This window comes from Sceloporus occidentalis, unplaced genomic scaffold (assembly GCF_023333645.1).
Source record: "Sceloporus occidentalis isolate IW3139 unplaced genomic scaffold, rSceOcc1.0.p SCAF_72, whole genome shotgun sequence".
Taxonomy (NCBI): Eukaryota; Metazoa; Chordata; class Lepidosauria; order Squamata; family Phrynosomatidae; genus Sceloporus; species Sceloporus occidentalis.
In genome coordinates this window covers 5,227,873-5,244,875 of record NW_028317052.1, presented here as the reverse complement: position 1 = coordinate 5,244,875, position 17,003 = coordinate 5,227,873, and the positions used below count along the sequence as shown (strand labels likewise).

The window sequence follows — 17,003 nt, the reverse complement described above, 5'->3', positions numbered from 1 at the left end:
GATGTATACTCTTCTTCTGCATGTATTAGACCTACTAATTGTACATTGGACATCAATAGGGTTGCCGTATTGGTCATTTGTGACTGACACATATGACCGAGAGCACCCAGACTAAGGTAAACAACTGCAGGTCTCACTTGCCAGAGTTAAGATCAGTGTTTACGATTCTACAATAAGAAAGAGACTTTGAAAAAATGGCATCCATGGGAGGGTTACGGGGCGCAAAGGACGCTGAAGGAGAATGTCTGGCCATTAGTTCATGACCTAAACCTCAGGCGCAGTTGGATTTTTCAGCTGGAAAATGATCCGAAGCACACAAGCATGTCCACCTCTGAATGAGCCAAAAGAACCAAAATGAAGGTTTTGGGAGTGGCTGAGTCAGAGTGCTGACCTGAATCCGATTGAGATGCGGGACATGACCTTAAAAAAGAGGTTCATGTTTGAAAACCCTTCAATATGCCTGAATTAAAACAATTTTGCCAAGTAGAGGGGGACAAATATTCCTCCACAGTGATATAAAAGACTCATTGCCAGTGATTGCAAATGTTTGATTGCAGTTGTTGCCATCAAGGGTGGCACAACCAGTTGTTAGGTATTGGGGACAATTACTTCTTCACATCAGTAATATTGGTTTTGATTAACTCATTTCGGGTTTACTCATATTATCTTTGTCTTATGTGAAAATTAGTTGGATGGTCTGCAAATCTGCAGCTCAGTGAAAATGCTATGAGTAGTTATGGAGTGTCATCAAAAAGTTCACCAATAATAAATATTTAACATGCTGGTTTAACTGTTTAAATAAACTGCAAAACATGGGTTCTTATTTTATCAAAATTCCGAGTATTATCTCTGAACGATATAGGAAGATCCCTCAGACTTGGCCATCCTTGAGGGTGTTAGTGCTCCAAACAGTCTGACTGCTCTTCAAAGTGTAATAGTTTACACATTACAATTCCGAGATTGTAACAAGCCATCCTGAAATGCATGACCAGGTATTTCTTTTGAACAACCTGATGATTTAGTTCTCAGAAAAGAGATGTAATGACTTCATGGGAAGCTCAACACTTGTTTACAGACAAAAAAAAAAAAGAAACGAGTATAGATTTAATAAATGACAACAATCTATTTGCACGGATAGCCATATCTGCTACAGCATCACATAGCAGACACATACACAACATAGCCTTCAATTACAACGTAGGGTTGTATTTGTGGGGAGTTTCTTAGCTTTTTACACTTATTGAATGCTAATTATTAGATCATTTCTTTTTGATGCCATACAATTCCTGTAGGGAATTCCAACATAGATTTCATATGACTTACTAAATCATATGTAAGGATCATACAGCTAGAAGTTTTTTAGGTATAGAAAATACTAATTTGTTTTTGCACAGATCAGGCTGGTTTTCAGGTATTAAGGTAGGTTATACAGCCACACAGCAAATCTCATATATGTTGCTGGACTGGTGTTCTTTAAATCTTTTGGTTTCTTCTAGGCCCACGTAGCATTCAGTAAAGTTGATTTTATCATTTAGTATCAGCCTTCAATGGTTGCTACGGTTATAAGACCACTCTTTGCACCAGAATGATTCTTTATACATAATTCTTTATATGTCTTCAACAAAGCCTCTTGCTTCCTACCCCTGCTACTGTGTCCAGTAAAAGTTTTTAGTAAGGAATATCAAATATGTATTAGTTCTACTTTGTGTTGGGAAAACCAATCCTAGAACCCGCTTTAGCTCTAAGCCTCACAGTCTTCAGAGCAAGACACTGTTTTTTTGTTATTATGCAAAATGTGAGTACCATAACATAACGCCTTGTAGTCAGCACATGACTGGGTTTATGTTGTTAATAGATACATTTTTGAAGCTCTGACAGCTCTGACAGCATGCTTGATGTGGATGTAGGAATGCAGGAACAAATAGGACAAGGATATCTCAACAAAAAATAGTCCAACACTGACTTTCTAATACAAAAAAGAAAAATTCGACATTATTTGTCTCGGTTGATTCAGTAGATTGATCTGAAGCAGCATGTTTAGCGGAATTATAGTCTCAGCTGTATGATTTTATCCTGAATTACTTATGTATCTGAACTTTCGCCGTTCATTTGAGCGTCTTCATATAACGGATGAGCCTCATTATTCACAAATGAATTTGGAATTGACACATTTTCATACTTTGGTTCTGAGTCTGCTATACCCTCTGGTCTCTGGTAAATATGTTCCTCATTTAAGTTTTGTTCCAAAATCACAGGTTCTGTCAAAGTAGAATACATATTCTCTAAATAACCAGTGCTGCCCCCACGCACTGGATCACCCTCCCCCTCATTTACTATCGTTTTAAGAATGGCAGACGTTGGAATTAAAGGCTTCTTTGTTCCATTACCCCGAGATGTAGTATTGGGACATGCCATTGTGGGGTCTTCATTTTTTATATCTTCCTCGCAAGATATCTTTGTTTGAGAAGGTCTGAAATTTGGTGAATGGAGTAAGCTTTTCCTGGCTGGTTTTGGCATACCTTTTTGGAAACTACCAAGTCGTTTCAACACGGCTTGAACAGCCCCATCTAAATTGCTTTCTGACTTTCTGCGGGGTTTGCAAAGTTTTCTGGGTGGTCCAACGCTAACATAAACGGTTGTAACACTGGGGATCTTCCTTTTCATTTCATAAATATTTTCATTTAAAGCAGGTTCTGCCATTTCACTTTTTAATGCTACTTTATGAGCATTAGACATAGTTCTTCGTCGCCCAACAGGCATGGTCCTCTGAAGTTTAGGATGATCTTCTGGTTCCTGACTAGTGTTTGTGTTTTCATGGGTTTGGTCACATTGTTGTAATTCTCCACCTTTTATTGGATGTGACTGTATAGAAGGTAGTTTTAGAAGACTTGATGCAAGTTTTGGTTTTCGAGCAAGATTAGGTGTTTCAGTGGTAGAGGGCCTTCTGCTCTCAAATTTGGTCCCTTCTGCAAATGATACTGATGGTCTTTTGGCCTTGGCAATGCTGGAAGTCCTAGGGATAGAAAACAGATGACTTGCATCTTCCGAGTTCAATGTCAGTGCATCTGGAAACACGTTGCATTTAGAACTCATCTCTTGACATCCATCCATATCTGCTACAGACATTCCTGAAAAGCAACACGCATTTCGATATTATATTTCAGGTGTGCTTTATTATAAAAACACGCTCTTTAACCCCTTCGTGACAAAGGCTTATTTTACTTTTTGTACCCTTCGTGACAATGGCCGTTTTAACATTTCTGCACTACTCATGTTTAGCTGTAATTTTCTTCTTTCCTGTTTACTGAACCCACACACATTAGATATTGTTTTTTTCAGGACAAGAAGGGCTTTCTCTAGATGACATTGTTTTGATTGTATCATATTATTTACTATTAAAAAAAGTATAAAATATGGTGAAAATTTTTGAAAAAAATGACTGTTTCTAACTTTTCGTTGAAAAATCTTTTACTCATCTATAAAATCTAATGAAAAAACCTGCTAAATAGATTCTACTATTTGTCCTGAGTTTAGAAATACCCAATGTTTTTATGTTTTTTTGCTTTTTTCTACACATTATGGGGCAATATGTACAGGTAGCGTTTTGCTATTTCAAAGCCATTTTTTCCAAATCTGGTAATTCTTCCCCCCATGTGCCATTTCGGGTATATTTGAAGCCGGCCCACGCAATTTACCCCATCAAGTCATATATTTTTTAAAACTAGACAGCCCAGGGTATTCCAAATGCTAGTATTTTAACCCTTTCCAAGCACTAATTCTACCATCAGCCTTTAGCAAACTTTATGGTAGTAATTTTTTTTGCATTTGTTTTTTCACACACATTTTACTTCAAGTATGAATAAACAGGTTCTGGTATATGTCACATAAAACACCCCAATATGTGTTTAGCAACATCTCCTGAGTACATCGATACCTCACATAAATGATTTTGCCTGGCTGTTTGGGGGCAAAAGGCCACATTTGGGGCATGTGCATTTTTCAATGTTGAACTTTGGCATTTGGGGATCCACTGCCCATGCCCTATTTGGTACATCTTTGAGCCGGGCCATTTCAGTGTGCCCAATAAAGCCATATATTTTTGAAAACTAGACACCCCAGGGTATTTCAAATGCTAGTATTTTAACTCTTTCCATGCACCATATCTACCACCAGTCTTTGTCAAACTTTGTGGTAGTCATTTTTTGCATTTGTTTTGTCACACACACATTTTACTTCAGGTATGAATTAAAAGGTTCTCGTATATGTCATAAACCATATATTTTTGAAAACTAGACACCCCAGGGTATTTTAACTCTTTGCATGCACATATTTTACCACCAGAATTTTTTCAAAGTCTGCAGTAGTATTCTTTTGTGTGTATTTTTCCCCCACACACCTATGTTATGTATGAATTTACAGCTCCTGGTATATGCTGCTGTCACACGACACCCCAATATGTGTTCAGCAACATCTCCTGAGTACAGTGATAACCCACATGCATGGGTTTGTCATTTTTTGGGGGAACTAAAAGGCCACATTTGGTACGTGTGCATTTTTCTAATTGGAAATTAGATGTGTGGCCATCCTTCCCCCCGTGTTAATTGGGACATTGTTGAACCCGGCCAATTCAATTTACCCCATCAAATCATACATTTTTTAAAAGTAGACACCCCATGGGCATTTAATATGCCAGTATTTTAACTCTTTCCATGCGAGAATTGTTTTAAGCTAATATGCTAATTTTAGGACTTGCTCACAAAAATATATTTTTTATATATATATATTATTTTTTTTTGCCTTTTTAAAAAAAAAAATGTAACATTTTTTTTCAACTTGAAGGTTCCCCTGATAGTGACATCAGTGGGAAATTCTTTTTACATTTTACTGTTTTTTTTCAATTTTTTTCTAATTATTATAAATTTTATTTTATTTTTAAATTTATTTTTACTAATCACACTGTGATTAGAAAGCTGGGCTCCATTGACTTGCATGGTTGAATGCAGTACCTGTATTCAACCTGCAAGTAGAGCCAGAGTTCTCTAGAGGGTCTGGCGACCATCTAGCGAACTTTTTCATCTTTATTGGTTTTTTTCCCGGGCCGCCGCCATCTTGCTGATGGTGAAGATCACTGGCAGCGGCGGATGTGACTGCTCTCCGGAGCGGTCACAGTCCATCCCGAGGTAAGTGTTTTGTGTCGCTGGATGCCTCCTGATCGAGGCATTCCAGCGACACCATTTAAGTTTAGGAGGCGATCCTAAACGCTTTTAAAACGGGCGTCCGCCCCAGGGAGGGGCCAGAGAGGTCGAGGCATTACAGCAACGCCGTTTGGGTGCAGAAAGCGAAAGTAGATCGCTTTCTGCACCCGTTTAATGGCGTGCCGGTCCTGGCACGTCTGTCGTAAACGACATGTTTTTCCGTGACGTGCCCGGACCGGCAATTGTCATCAAGGGGTTAAATGTGGTATTCCACCTATTCTGTTAAATTGTAACTAAATGCAAAATTAGAAACATCGTTCTCACAGTGGAATGCCAAACCCATACTAGAAATAATTACTGAATTGTGTAAAAGGTTGACACATCTTAATTTCTGCCAGGAAGCCATAATTGTCATGTGAAAATAAGCCATTGTTGATAAAGAAGCTGAACTGTTTCTTTAAAATCCTGTTTTTAAGTTAATATAAGAAGAACTGTGTCATTAAGACTTAGGGTGTCCCTGAAATACTTGAAGCTCTGCAGTGACTGTTGGGAAAATGAAACGCTATATCTTCATCACCATGTACGTAACATACAGTCAAGTATGCAAAAGGGGAGGCAAGAACTGCTTCCTTGCACCATGTTTCTGTATGCTTGCATCTAAATTACCTTCTCTGGGAGGAACGCAATACACAGGTCCACCCTCATCTGATTCAAATGAGGAAAAGGAATTTTCAGATAACCAACCAGTTGAAGGAGACTCAATGAAACTATGATTGAAGGGAAGTTCTGTATCATGGTGTGATACTGGAAGATAAAACACATTAAATAAAAGCGTTTTGTAAACATTTTGTGTTGGGCCTCTAACATATAAGATGGTCAAGTGTGTCTTACCAGTAACCCATGAAAACTTCGAATTCCCTACAGAACAACACGGTAACACAGAGCTTATGCTTGCAAGTGCTCCTTGAAAATTGTGCTTCATCCTAGATAAGGACCCTCCTTCACCATCGTTTACCCTGCCATCAAACAAAATATTGCGTAAAGAGACCAAACTTTCAGGTCATGCTGCTCCAAGTGGGTTATGTGTATAGCAACTAACCCAGTTGTTCTGCCAAGTCAAAGAAGTGAAAAGCTCTCTGAAAAATCTATATGAGACATGGCATCACAGGCAGCAGAAATGTCAAGCATCACACTTTTTGAATAGTTGGTGGGGAAATGTTAACTAGGGGCGAGGGAAACCACACAGAATATAAAATACCACAGACAGCATTTCCTACCCAGTAGAATCAAGCCGGTACTCAACTGTAAGCAGGGTTCCATAAATAAATACCTGTCTTTAGACTCCGATTGACTGTTTCCGCAGCAACAGCAACAACACAGAATGAAAAGAAGAGACAGGGGTATTAGGGCCCCAGCGATTATGGCTCCTTTCTGACTTGATGCTATAGGGAGAGAAAACTCTTAAGAATTAGAGCAGTTTTAGATATACTGGCAATAAAATAAAATCAGCATTCATTGATCTGAAAGCAAAGCATATTTGAGTTTCTTAGTTTGTGTACTACTTATCCATATCTATCTACACACAGACACACATATATATATATATATATATATATATATATATATATATATATATATATATATATATATATAATGATTTGGACAGCCTGTAATATAGTAAAATACACACATTATATACACTGGACAAAAGTATTGGGACACCTGATCATTACACCAACAGGGACTTTGATGACATTGAATTCTAAATATATGTATTTGGTCCCTCCTTTGCAGCTATAACGTCCATAGCAAGGTCCAAAAAAGCAAGCTCCATAAATACATGGTTAGGTGAGTTTACTATGGAAGAACTTGACTGGCTGCACAGAGCCCTGACCTCAACCCCATCGATTACCTTTGTGATGAACTGGAATGGAGATTGCAAGCCAGGCCTTCTCATCCAACATCAGTGCCTGACCTTACAAATGCTCTACCAGATGAATGAGAAAAATTCCCACAGAAACACTCCAAAGTTTTGTGGAAAGCCTTCCCAGAAGTGTAGAAGCTGTTATAGTTACAAAGGGTGGACCAACTACATATTAATGTCTATGTAATATCCCTGTTGGTGTAATGGTCAGGTGTCTTTTGTCCATATGGGGCACATGTAGAAAATGCACCATAAGGGGCATCAATGATTTTAACATAGTCCTGCAGTATACATTTTCCGTGAGCTTTTCTGATCAAAGGAGCCATCTGGTGACCTTGGGCTGGCCCAACGTAAGGTTCATGTCCTGACAAATGTAGGACGGTTGGCAATTTTGAAAGCTGTGATGGCATGACATTTTTCATTTATATACGAAGTGTTAAATCACAGTATTACATACATCAGTATTTTGTGTTACATTCCGCTGCTGGTTGCTTACTATACAGTTAGGTGGGTTTCATTATTAAATGGGGCATGCATGGAGGGGCCTATAAAGCAAACCAACAATGCTGTCTCATTAGGTACTTATACCTTTTTTTAGACAAATTAATTGTCATGGCAACCAGAGACTTTTTAACTATAGATATCCTCTGCATAAAATAAAGTTATTTAACCCTGCACCAGCAGTCTGAGCTGTACACACTGGGAATAGTACATAGGGCTTTACACAAGCAACAGACACAAATCCCAGGTACTAGACCAGTAGTTTCAAATGCTGGGCCTACAGGGTCACAAACAAGCTATAGTTTTGGATTTCCCATCTTGAGGACAGGCATCTCAATAAAAGGATATACACAATTTCTGGCCTGTTTTGTGTTGACAATCACTGTATTGGATTATCGTATTCAGAATTGGCAAAGCCAACAAAACTGGGCATAGACTGTTCTGTTAGGAATATGATGGATCATGCAAATGGTCATCCCGTGGTCTTATTATTATTATGGGAGCCAAGGGACTGAACACCCTTCTGACCTATACCTCTTATTTACCTATCTTATGATACCTCTCAGCTGTCCCTCTTTGGGTCCAAGTTAGGGTGACCACATGTCCCGGGCCCGGGCAGCCTCAATCCAGGACAATGCATTGTCTCGGAATGAGAGCTCTCGGCGGAGCTTGTATCTTTAGGTGGCACTTAACATTGAAAATGATTACAATGATTGTAATGATTGAGCTTACAATCTCCGTTCCAATTCATCCCAGAGGTGTTCCTCCACACCAAACTTATCCAACCATGTCTTTATGGGCCTTGCTTTTTGCACTGGGGCACTGTCATGCTGGAATGGAAAAGGGTCTTTCCCAAACTGTTCCCACAAAGTTGGAAGCATAGCACTATCCAAAACAACTTGGTATGCTGAAGGGGACAATACTTTTGTCCATATAGTATATGCCTTTGGGTGGTAACTAGGAAGAATCTGGGCCAGAAGATGATGAGGACCCTGCACAGTATAGTGTGTCCTTAGTAGGGCAGAAATACCGAATACAGAGAAACACTCTTGTTAAGTTGAAGAGGAAGGTGCAATATTTTCTGACAGAGACATGATTCAAGTAACTATTAACAATCTTGGCCAAAAGCTGAAGAGGACCCTGTATGAATGAGGAAGGTAGTGTGTCCTACTACAGAATATTGTATTGTACATTACAAATAATCCTCTGCAACTTACCTACATCATTCTCCACCAATTCAAAGTGACAAAGGTTTATTCACTTCCATAGTTAAAAAAAAAAAAAAAAAGACTACCCCCTGCCCTCTGTTTATTTTGTTCATGGAAAACTAGGGTGAAGAACTCACAACCTCTGGTGGGCTGAACAAAACCTTTATTACTTCATGGGTGTCTATACTGAACAGGGCTGATTTTCAGCATGTTCATTCCAGGTTGACAATCCAGCTCATTTAGTAGAAACCCATCTATAGAGTTATGTGAGCTTTTGAACATGCATCTGATTTTACTTGCATGTATGGGACATAAATGAGGAAGTGCTCAAAATGTGTAATAATCAGTACCATGTCATGTTCACTGCCTTCTATGGTATGTTTAGTGGATAATTTAATTCTGATTCTTGCTCACAATCCTGTTTCATTAATGCATAAAGGGGTTTAATTTAAGTACAGGAGGGGTTTATTTCAGAGGAGAAATGTTAGAACAAGAGGCCATAATCTAGAGGTCAGAGGTTTAGATGTAATGTTAGGAAGTTTTACTTTACTGAGAGGGTGGTAGATAAATGGAACAATGTCCCATCAGAAGTGGTAGATGCTAATACATTGAAGGAATTTAAACATGTATGGGGTAGGTCAAGGCCAAGGACAGATTAAGATCTGAGTCCTTACATCATAAAAAAACAAGCAGACTACATGGGCCGAATTGTTCTCACCTACCCTCAAATTCTATGTTTCTATGTTAAAAAAATTTTGTAAATGTATTTGGGATAAAGCAGGCAACTTCATGTAGTTTTCAAGTATCTTTTTCCCCTTTATTGGTATATAGTGTTGTATAAACAAAATATATTAAGTCAAAGAGAACATATACATTCTAAGATAGCTCTTACTCCATTATCCTGTCAGCTTGACTTTAAAAGTGGGGAGTCAAAGTTAATACGAAAGATCTGTTTAATGATAATTGTCCGCTGAGTACACACAAAATTGAAGTCTGTATTTTGGAAACCTTAATTTATGTTAATCTGTAACTAAGTATTTATGCAAACTAAATTTAAGATTATACATATATGTACCTTGTGCATTCTTTTTCTGGGTGGAACATTCAATGTAGTTTATGCTTTTTGAAAATGGTACACAAATTGTAGTTTTGTAGTTTTACTCAATTTAAAAAAAATTGTATCATACACAAAATGTAATCATTATAAGCTGTATACAGTGAATGTGTTTGTAATATATTATTCACAATCCCTTCATGCGTTGCGAGTAATAAAACTATGGAAGGCATGTTTAAATTCATGAAAATTTTGGCAAACTTAGAAAATTTAAGAAGACATCAGAGGTAGCTCCATGACTCTGATCACCGTTGTTCTGATGAATATCATACCGTCCAATGTTTGAAATTACAAAGATTATACACAGGACTGTATTGGGATGCAGGGCTCAGGGCGACTTTTGGTGGGCCCACCATTGGTAACAATGACATTTACCTGCCATGCCTTTTCTGCAATTCCTTTCCCTTAATAAATGCATTTAATTGTATATATTATTTCATAAATGTGGTATGAATAGTTTTGCCCATAAAAAGTATCCCCAGCTGCTTTTCAACATACTTGCATGATTGTGGCTTTAATCTCCATATTTAATATACTTACTGACAGTGGCCTCCAGTGGCGGCTTGGCAAAGTCTAATGAGCCCCCTTATAACTTTTCATATAAAGTACTTTAATATGAACTCTCAATTGAGGAAGCTACCTAGGACATTGGAGTGTTCCTTTACATACATAACATAATAAAGAGGTTTGTAGGGACAGTGTATGTGGAAATTAATTGAAGCATGGATGAAATTTGCGTATCATAAAGGGGTAAAAAGAGGGTAACTAGCAGCACCCTGGTGTTTTCCTCTGCACCCCAAGTAAAGGACAATCCAGGGAGGCTTCAATGATAAACAAACATAGTGAAGGTATAACCAAATCTAACTCCACAATCTATTGTGCATGAACACATATGCTCTAGTGCTAATGGAAAATAAACTTTGTAATAAATCAATATATTATATAGCTCTGTGTTATATACCATAACCTGCTTTAATGGACTTTTGGTCAAATATTAAACCAATCTATAGTATACTACTGATTCATACTGAATTGCCATTTAATAATTAACCATACCAGTCAAACAAGAATAACTAGTGTATACATGCAAACTAATAATGTAAGAGAGTCTAATGTCCCATACAGCCCCACTGCTGCAAAATGCATATTATAATGTATTCTTTAACCTATGGAAAAAAAAAAAAGTCAGGGCTGTGCTGGGGATGAAAAGCAGCCATGGCACCTTAAGGCCACCAGCAGGATGCCTGTGGCTGCATGTTAAGTTTTTATGCTCGGGCGGTGTGCACCCTCCTGTGTCCGCCTGGCATAAGTACGGGGTGCCATAAACCAGCAGCCTACTTAGCATTTGCCCAGTGTGTTAGATGGTCAGTCTGGACCTGTTAAATGTACTTTCCTTTATTAGAAGCTCCATCTCCGGAGTAGCAGTGAATCAACCCCCCTTACCCTCCCAATGAAATATGATCGCAAGAGTGTTCCTTTAAATGTTTCACTAGTAGTGAAGACCTATTTAACAATGTCAGAATCCTACACCTAAAACAAAAATGGTCCATGATGACTTACTCCACTGGCAGGTTCCATATATCGGATTGCAAGGACCACCACTGCAGTTACAGATACCTGTACAGTTAGAGCCAAATAATCCATGAGGACATGTCTCATTGCAGCTACAAGAAGAAACAAAAGATAAAGACATTCACCACAAAGACATTTAGCCAACAAAAATATAGACCACGGCAATCACAGACATAGATGAGTCTCATCAGCTGTACAAAGTTCAAATTAGGAGTTTAGGATCTATATCTGTGTGTCAGCCAGACAGACATGTGATACATAAAACATACTAAAAGTAACAGTAGCTAGGAGACTAAAACAAAGAGGAGATTAAAGGTAAGCATGTCTAAAGTTCAAAGAAGAAAAGGTAGGCATAAAAGCAAGGGAGAAAAAATGAAGCCCTGATCTAGAGCCCCAGTCTCACAGGCTGGGAAGATTTTGGATGTAGTGATTTTCTTATATGTTGTATATATCCTAGCGATGTCCATTTCATATAATATGAACCTTAATTATTGTGCCTGTAGTGTTTCATGTAAGGTTTCTAAACGTTGTTTTTAAACTGTTGGTTCTGTGTTTTACCTGTTTTTCCAAAATCCCATTTCACATATACAGTCTCCTGTTACAGTATCACAGCTTCCATGGATGCAGACTGGACATAGGAACTGACATCTTTCTCCATACCTGCCTGGTGGGCAGGTCTCCGCACATCTATTGGCAAACAAATCCAGGTATTAGAACTTTCATGCAATCTCTGTTACTTTTTAGGGACCTACTAAAGGCTGTCATGTGTCCTCCACAGCATGCATTAGACTTTAGTATGTATGGCAGAGCAAGAAGCAAAAAACCTAAACCTAAATAGCAACAAATGAGATCACACAATCATCAAACCTGCCACCTTTTCTTCAGACCTAACCTTGGGTAAACAACAGATGTATCCCACTCTTCAACAGCTTGTGGAGTATATAGGTCTCCTTGGTGTAAAAATAAATGTCCTGTTAAAAGGACATCTTATGCCAGAAATGAAAGTTGTATCTACATTTTCCATAACTCGGACACCATAAAAACCCATTGGTGCAAATAAATAACAGTAAGCGAATGTGAACATCTGACTGGGACACCTCCAGTAGATGCAGTTCCGGGCAAATTGCATAAACAACCATGTTTTAGCTGGTAGGGTAGGTTTTAGCTGCACTTATGGTATAAATTTTTTTTTTTGATGTGCTTTTATTTTGTCAACTAATTAAATGAGATTCATTTTAGTTATAGTCACCATATTGTTATAATGACAGTAGATATTGTGTTGTATTCTTTCATTCTGGTGGTTCAGAACACAAGCTGAAAAACAATGTATATTTCATACCTAGGTCCCATCTTGCCTGCATCACAGTTTTGGCAGGTTCCCGTCTCTGCATTACACACCTCGTTCCCCCGACACTTCGGACACTTCTGTGAACAGTTTTCTCCATAATTACCAGGACGGCAAGGCTGGTCGCAGCGAGTGCCATTCCAACCAGGACAACAGGACACACAGAGGCCTTCCACAGACGAGCACGTCTCTCCCTGCTTACATCTCCCACACCTGCCAAGGTAAACGCAATACACTTATCATAAAAGTACGAACCAATGCTCCTTAAAAACAAATGCTTTCTCTTTCCCACCTTGAAATGTTTTGGGGACCTGTTCTTATGCATTATGGATGGCAGAATTCAGCAGTGTATGTAACGCACCTTTTTTTACACCTGGGACCATATGTTCCGGGAATACATGGATCGGCACAGTTTTTTCCTTGATACCCCGGGTAGCAATCACACTCGCCACTTAACGGGTTGCATTTGCCATGCAAGCAGTTGCATTGGTATTCACATGAGACGCCCCACCAGCCTTCTCGGCATTCACATTTCCCAGTGGCTTGTGAACAGGGAGATTTGTTGCAGTTGCATTTCATTCCACACCTCTGACCCCAGTAACCGCTGTCACAAATACAGCGGCCGGTCGTATGGCTGCAGCGAGAGTTTTGTAGGTTGCAGTGGCACTGTTTGTTGCAGTGTGGTGCCCACCAGCCAGGGTCACATTCACAGGCCCCGGTAAGCTGATTGCATGTCCCTTGCTGGGCACAGTAACAGGGATATTCACAATTCGGACCCCAGCGGTTGGGATTGCAGGTACATCGTCCAATTACAGGATCACATTTCCCGAAAGGGAAGCAGGCACAGCTTTGCTTACAGTCTGAGCCCCAGTACTGGTTTGGGCATCCTGCAGGAGAAAGGAGTATTAAAAAGTTACTCATGTTTTAAAGTAGCTCCATTGACAAATCCCAACAATTTGAGATCCTATGTCCAGTAGTCTGTATTGTGAAAAAGGCATTAATACGGTGTGTCAGACTGGCTGTGTGGATTGTCCACGTCAACCTTATTTTTAATAAGTGTGTATAGGTATAGCACTACCAAATTTTGTTTTGGGCTCAGGATCTTTTAAGAGGCTAGCAGTGTTGCTGTCCCTATCACTTACCGCTGAAATGTATATAAGGGTATCTAACACCCTTTCGTAAAATAGTGATTTTCTAAATTAATCTTGAATCAAGTACATATGTTCAATATGTCTTTTCAGTATCACCAGAGCCAACCGATAATTAGAACCCCATGTATGTCCCTTACTTCCGCAGTTCACAACACGCCCTATAGAAAAGCATTTTCTTCTTCAATAAATTGCGCAGATTTCCAGCATGTTGTGTTCAGTCCCCACTGAACTCAGTCTAGAGTTTAGCAAATTAATAATATCAATAAATCACTCCAGCCATCATATGCGCTTTAATAAATATGATAAGTCAGTGATTACTTTAAATTTGTGTGTTGTCCCTCCTTCTGCAGAATCTGCCCTCCATGCATTTGCCTGTTTCCCCATCCGCCAGCTACTAGGCTAAATACATGCCATGCTGTCAAAGCCACGTGGTATTCTCCACTCAGCTCCAGCTCTGGAGTGTCCATTTATCTAGTAACCCAATTTCTTCAGAGAAGAAGAGCAAAAAGGCACTCGCCAGCTTGCTTCATCCCCATCCCTCCTCTGAGTCATACTCACGGGATGTGCAGCTAGCTCCGAAGAATCCTGGCTTACACCGGCAGACTCCTGGTCTGATACAGACTTCATCGGCTTCGCAGGCATCCTCTCCTTCACAGATTGCTGGGGGCGAAAGAATATTATGAGGGATCAGGGGTCTCACCACCCCTCATTGTGTTCAAGCACTACCTACTGCACTATATGATTTCACTAAATAAAAACTTTGCTGAACATCAGAGAAATAAAACCACTTCCTCAAATAAAACAGAAGATAACTGCCCAAAATTTACAAAGGTGCAAATTCTAAGTATATTCCCAAAAAGATAAAAGATGAAGGAATATCAATATGACAATAGTACAAGGGCTTATTGTCTAAAATGAACATAAGTGAAAAAGAGAAGGGGAGTAACACCCACCAAATTTCAGAGGCCTTCCTAAATTGTCCTACCATGACGTAAAGACTCCTTTCATTGTCCCAGCATATCTGTGCTCATAAAACACTTTATTGAAACTAATATTACAAAAAGCAATAACTTATCTATTACTCATTTTATTATTACTGAAATTTCATTATAGGGATGGTATGCATAAAAATGTGCTATTTTTATTGTGTTCTTGTCACCATAGTAACAGCAGGGACATTCCATTGGTTGCTATAGGGATAATACTACTTTTAAAGCTCCGGACCAATGTTTATACATCACCCACTGTGTCCGTCAAGTCCCTTAGGATTTTTAATCCTATGATCCCCATAGTGGTCTGGACACCGGTGAACTTCAATAGTCTTTGGCAATAGCAGCTGAGCCATGTATAGACTATTTAAATGAATTACAAGTAGCATTGTTTGTATAGCGTTGGGGAGTATTTGCTCAGCAGCATGTACACCTCATTTAAATAGCCTTTATGTCAACCACATAATATTGTATAACCTGTAATATAATCACCAAATTGTTGATACTAAGAGAAGCAGAAACCTTGGGGGAAGTAGAAGTGTCTGCTGTGATTGATGTATTGTATCTGTTTGACTTCCTGCCCATCTTCCAAAGCCATTCCATCAGCTTCCAAGGATGTGCATTGCTACTTACCCGTTGTACACCCTCGCCCTTCCTGTTTCCAGCCTGGGCAGCACATCAGCTCCTTGGTGACACTGAGGGAAGGGAGAAGCAGGAAATAGGTTAGGGCGGCCATATTGTTTTGACCACATATCAAGTACAAGTTAAATCACGAACAGGATACAGTAATCAAGATAGATGTGGATATGTCACCTTGAAATGGTATGGCTCATCAATGTTTTTGAAAGAAAAAACATAATGTGTATTGTGTACGCAGTTTCTAGCGTGCTATTGATGAATGCTTAATATTTATTTATTAAATAGTATGTGATGGGAATGTCAGATTATATCAGGATTTAGATCAGTGTTCTCAATAACAATGTGTTAATATAAATTGCAGTTCTGTGACTGTTACTTTATTCTCCACTGGAAACAACGCAGCAATCCCGAGTACAAGGAAAAACTCAAAAATGTGCCAAAAATTGTTCTGTCCCACATTATTAACCCCATGGTCCTAACTGTGTGCCAGACTGGCTGTGATAAAGCATTACCTCAAGAGGGCACCAAAGTCACACGATCCATCAATTCCTTGTGTGCATGGCCTAGAACATGTCACATCTTTACCTTATATCTTGGTAGGGAGTTTTTTTGATCTAGGAAATCAATAGCCACCTGCCTTTGGCCAAAGCCAAAATACCCGCAATAAACCATACAACCTGGAAGATGGACCTAGTATTCTTTTCAAGATCCAGATTAAACATTACATTTATTTATATGGCTCCAGCAGATTCCGTATTCTAGGAAGGCGTCCTTTTGAAACACTTTGTGAATATAGTAGTAATTTCCAGAGACAACAAGCAGTGAGGGAGAAATATTTGCCCCAGGGACCCTAGAGGCAAATGGCCTCCACCTGCTGGTTATTTCTTGTTGCGTTGTTTATATTTTCTTGCAGTGCACAGCAGGGACGCTGCTTGTTGTAATGTGTGAAGTCAGGTGCCATTTCCTGTCTATTTTCAAGGGTCAGAGTTAGTGTGAAGAGATCCTCCGGTCATCAGCCTGCAGAAACAGTAGCAGAGATACCCTGTTCTTGTATCCACATGTGTATGGAAGTCGGTGTATATTCATGTGTGTATGTGGGGATTCCCATATATGTGCATCTTAAGTGGCTACATATCTGTATATGTGTTTGCATGCATCATGCATTTGTGTTGTACTTGGCTATGTGATTCGCAGGGGCAGAAAAAAAATCTATAGTATAACACACTCATATACACCACACATTCTGAGTTTCTAGAAAAAGGGGGAATACAGAGAGTAGAGAGGGCACAGGCATTAGGGTGTCAAAGAAGGACTGTCCCTCCTAAAGATTGACACTTTTTAGGTATTTTTGGATGACTGGCAGGT

General features: G+C 39.2%; 1 protein-coding gene across 1 annotated transcript; it reads right to left on the bottom strand.

Annotated features, from left to right (window-relative positions):
• Positions 1 to 2,082: 2,082 nt before the first annotated feature.
• Positions 2,083 to 15,735, bottom strand: LOC149286234 (scavenger receptor class F member 1-like). Its single transcript, XM_089494451.1, has 8 exons — positions 15,633 to 15,735; positions 14,569 to 14,670; positions 13,221 to 13,746; positions 12,854 to 13,072; positions 12,073 to 12,201; positions 11,503 to 11,606; positions 5,862 to 5,999; positions 2,083 to 3,128 (listed from the first exon to the last, which is right to left on the bottom strand). The coding sequence occupies exons 1-8, from the start codon at positions 15,733 to 15,735 to the stop codon at positions 2,083 to 2,085; spliced, it is 2,367 nt and encodes a 788-aa protein (XP_089350577.1).
• Between the last annotated feature and the right edge of the window lie 1,268 nt (positions 15,736 to 17,003).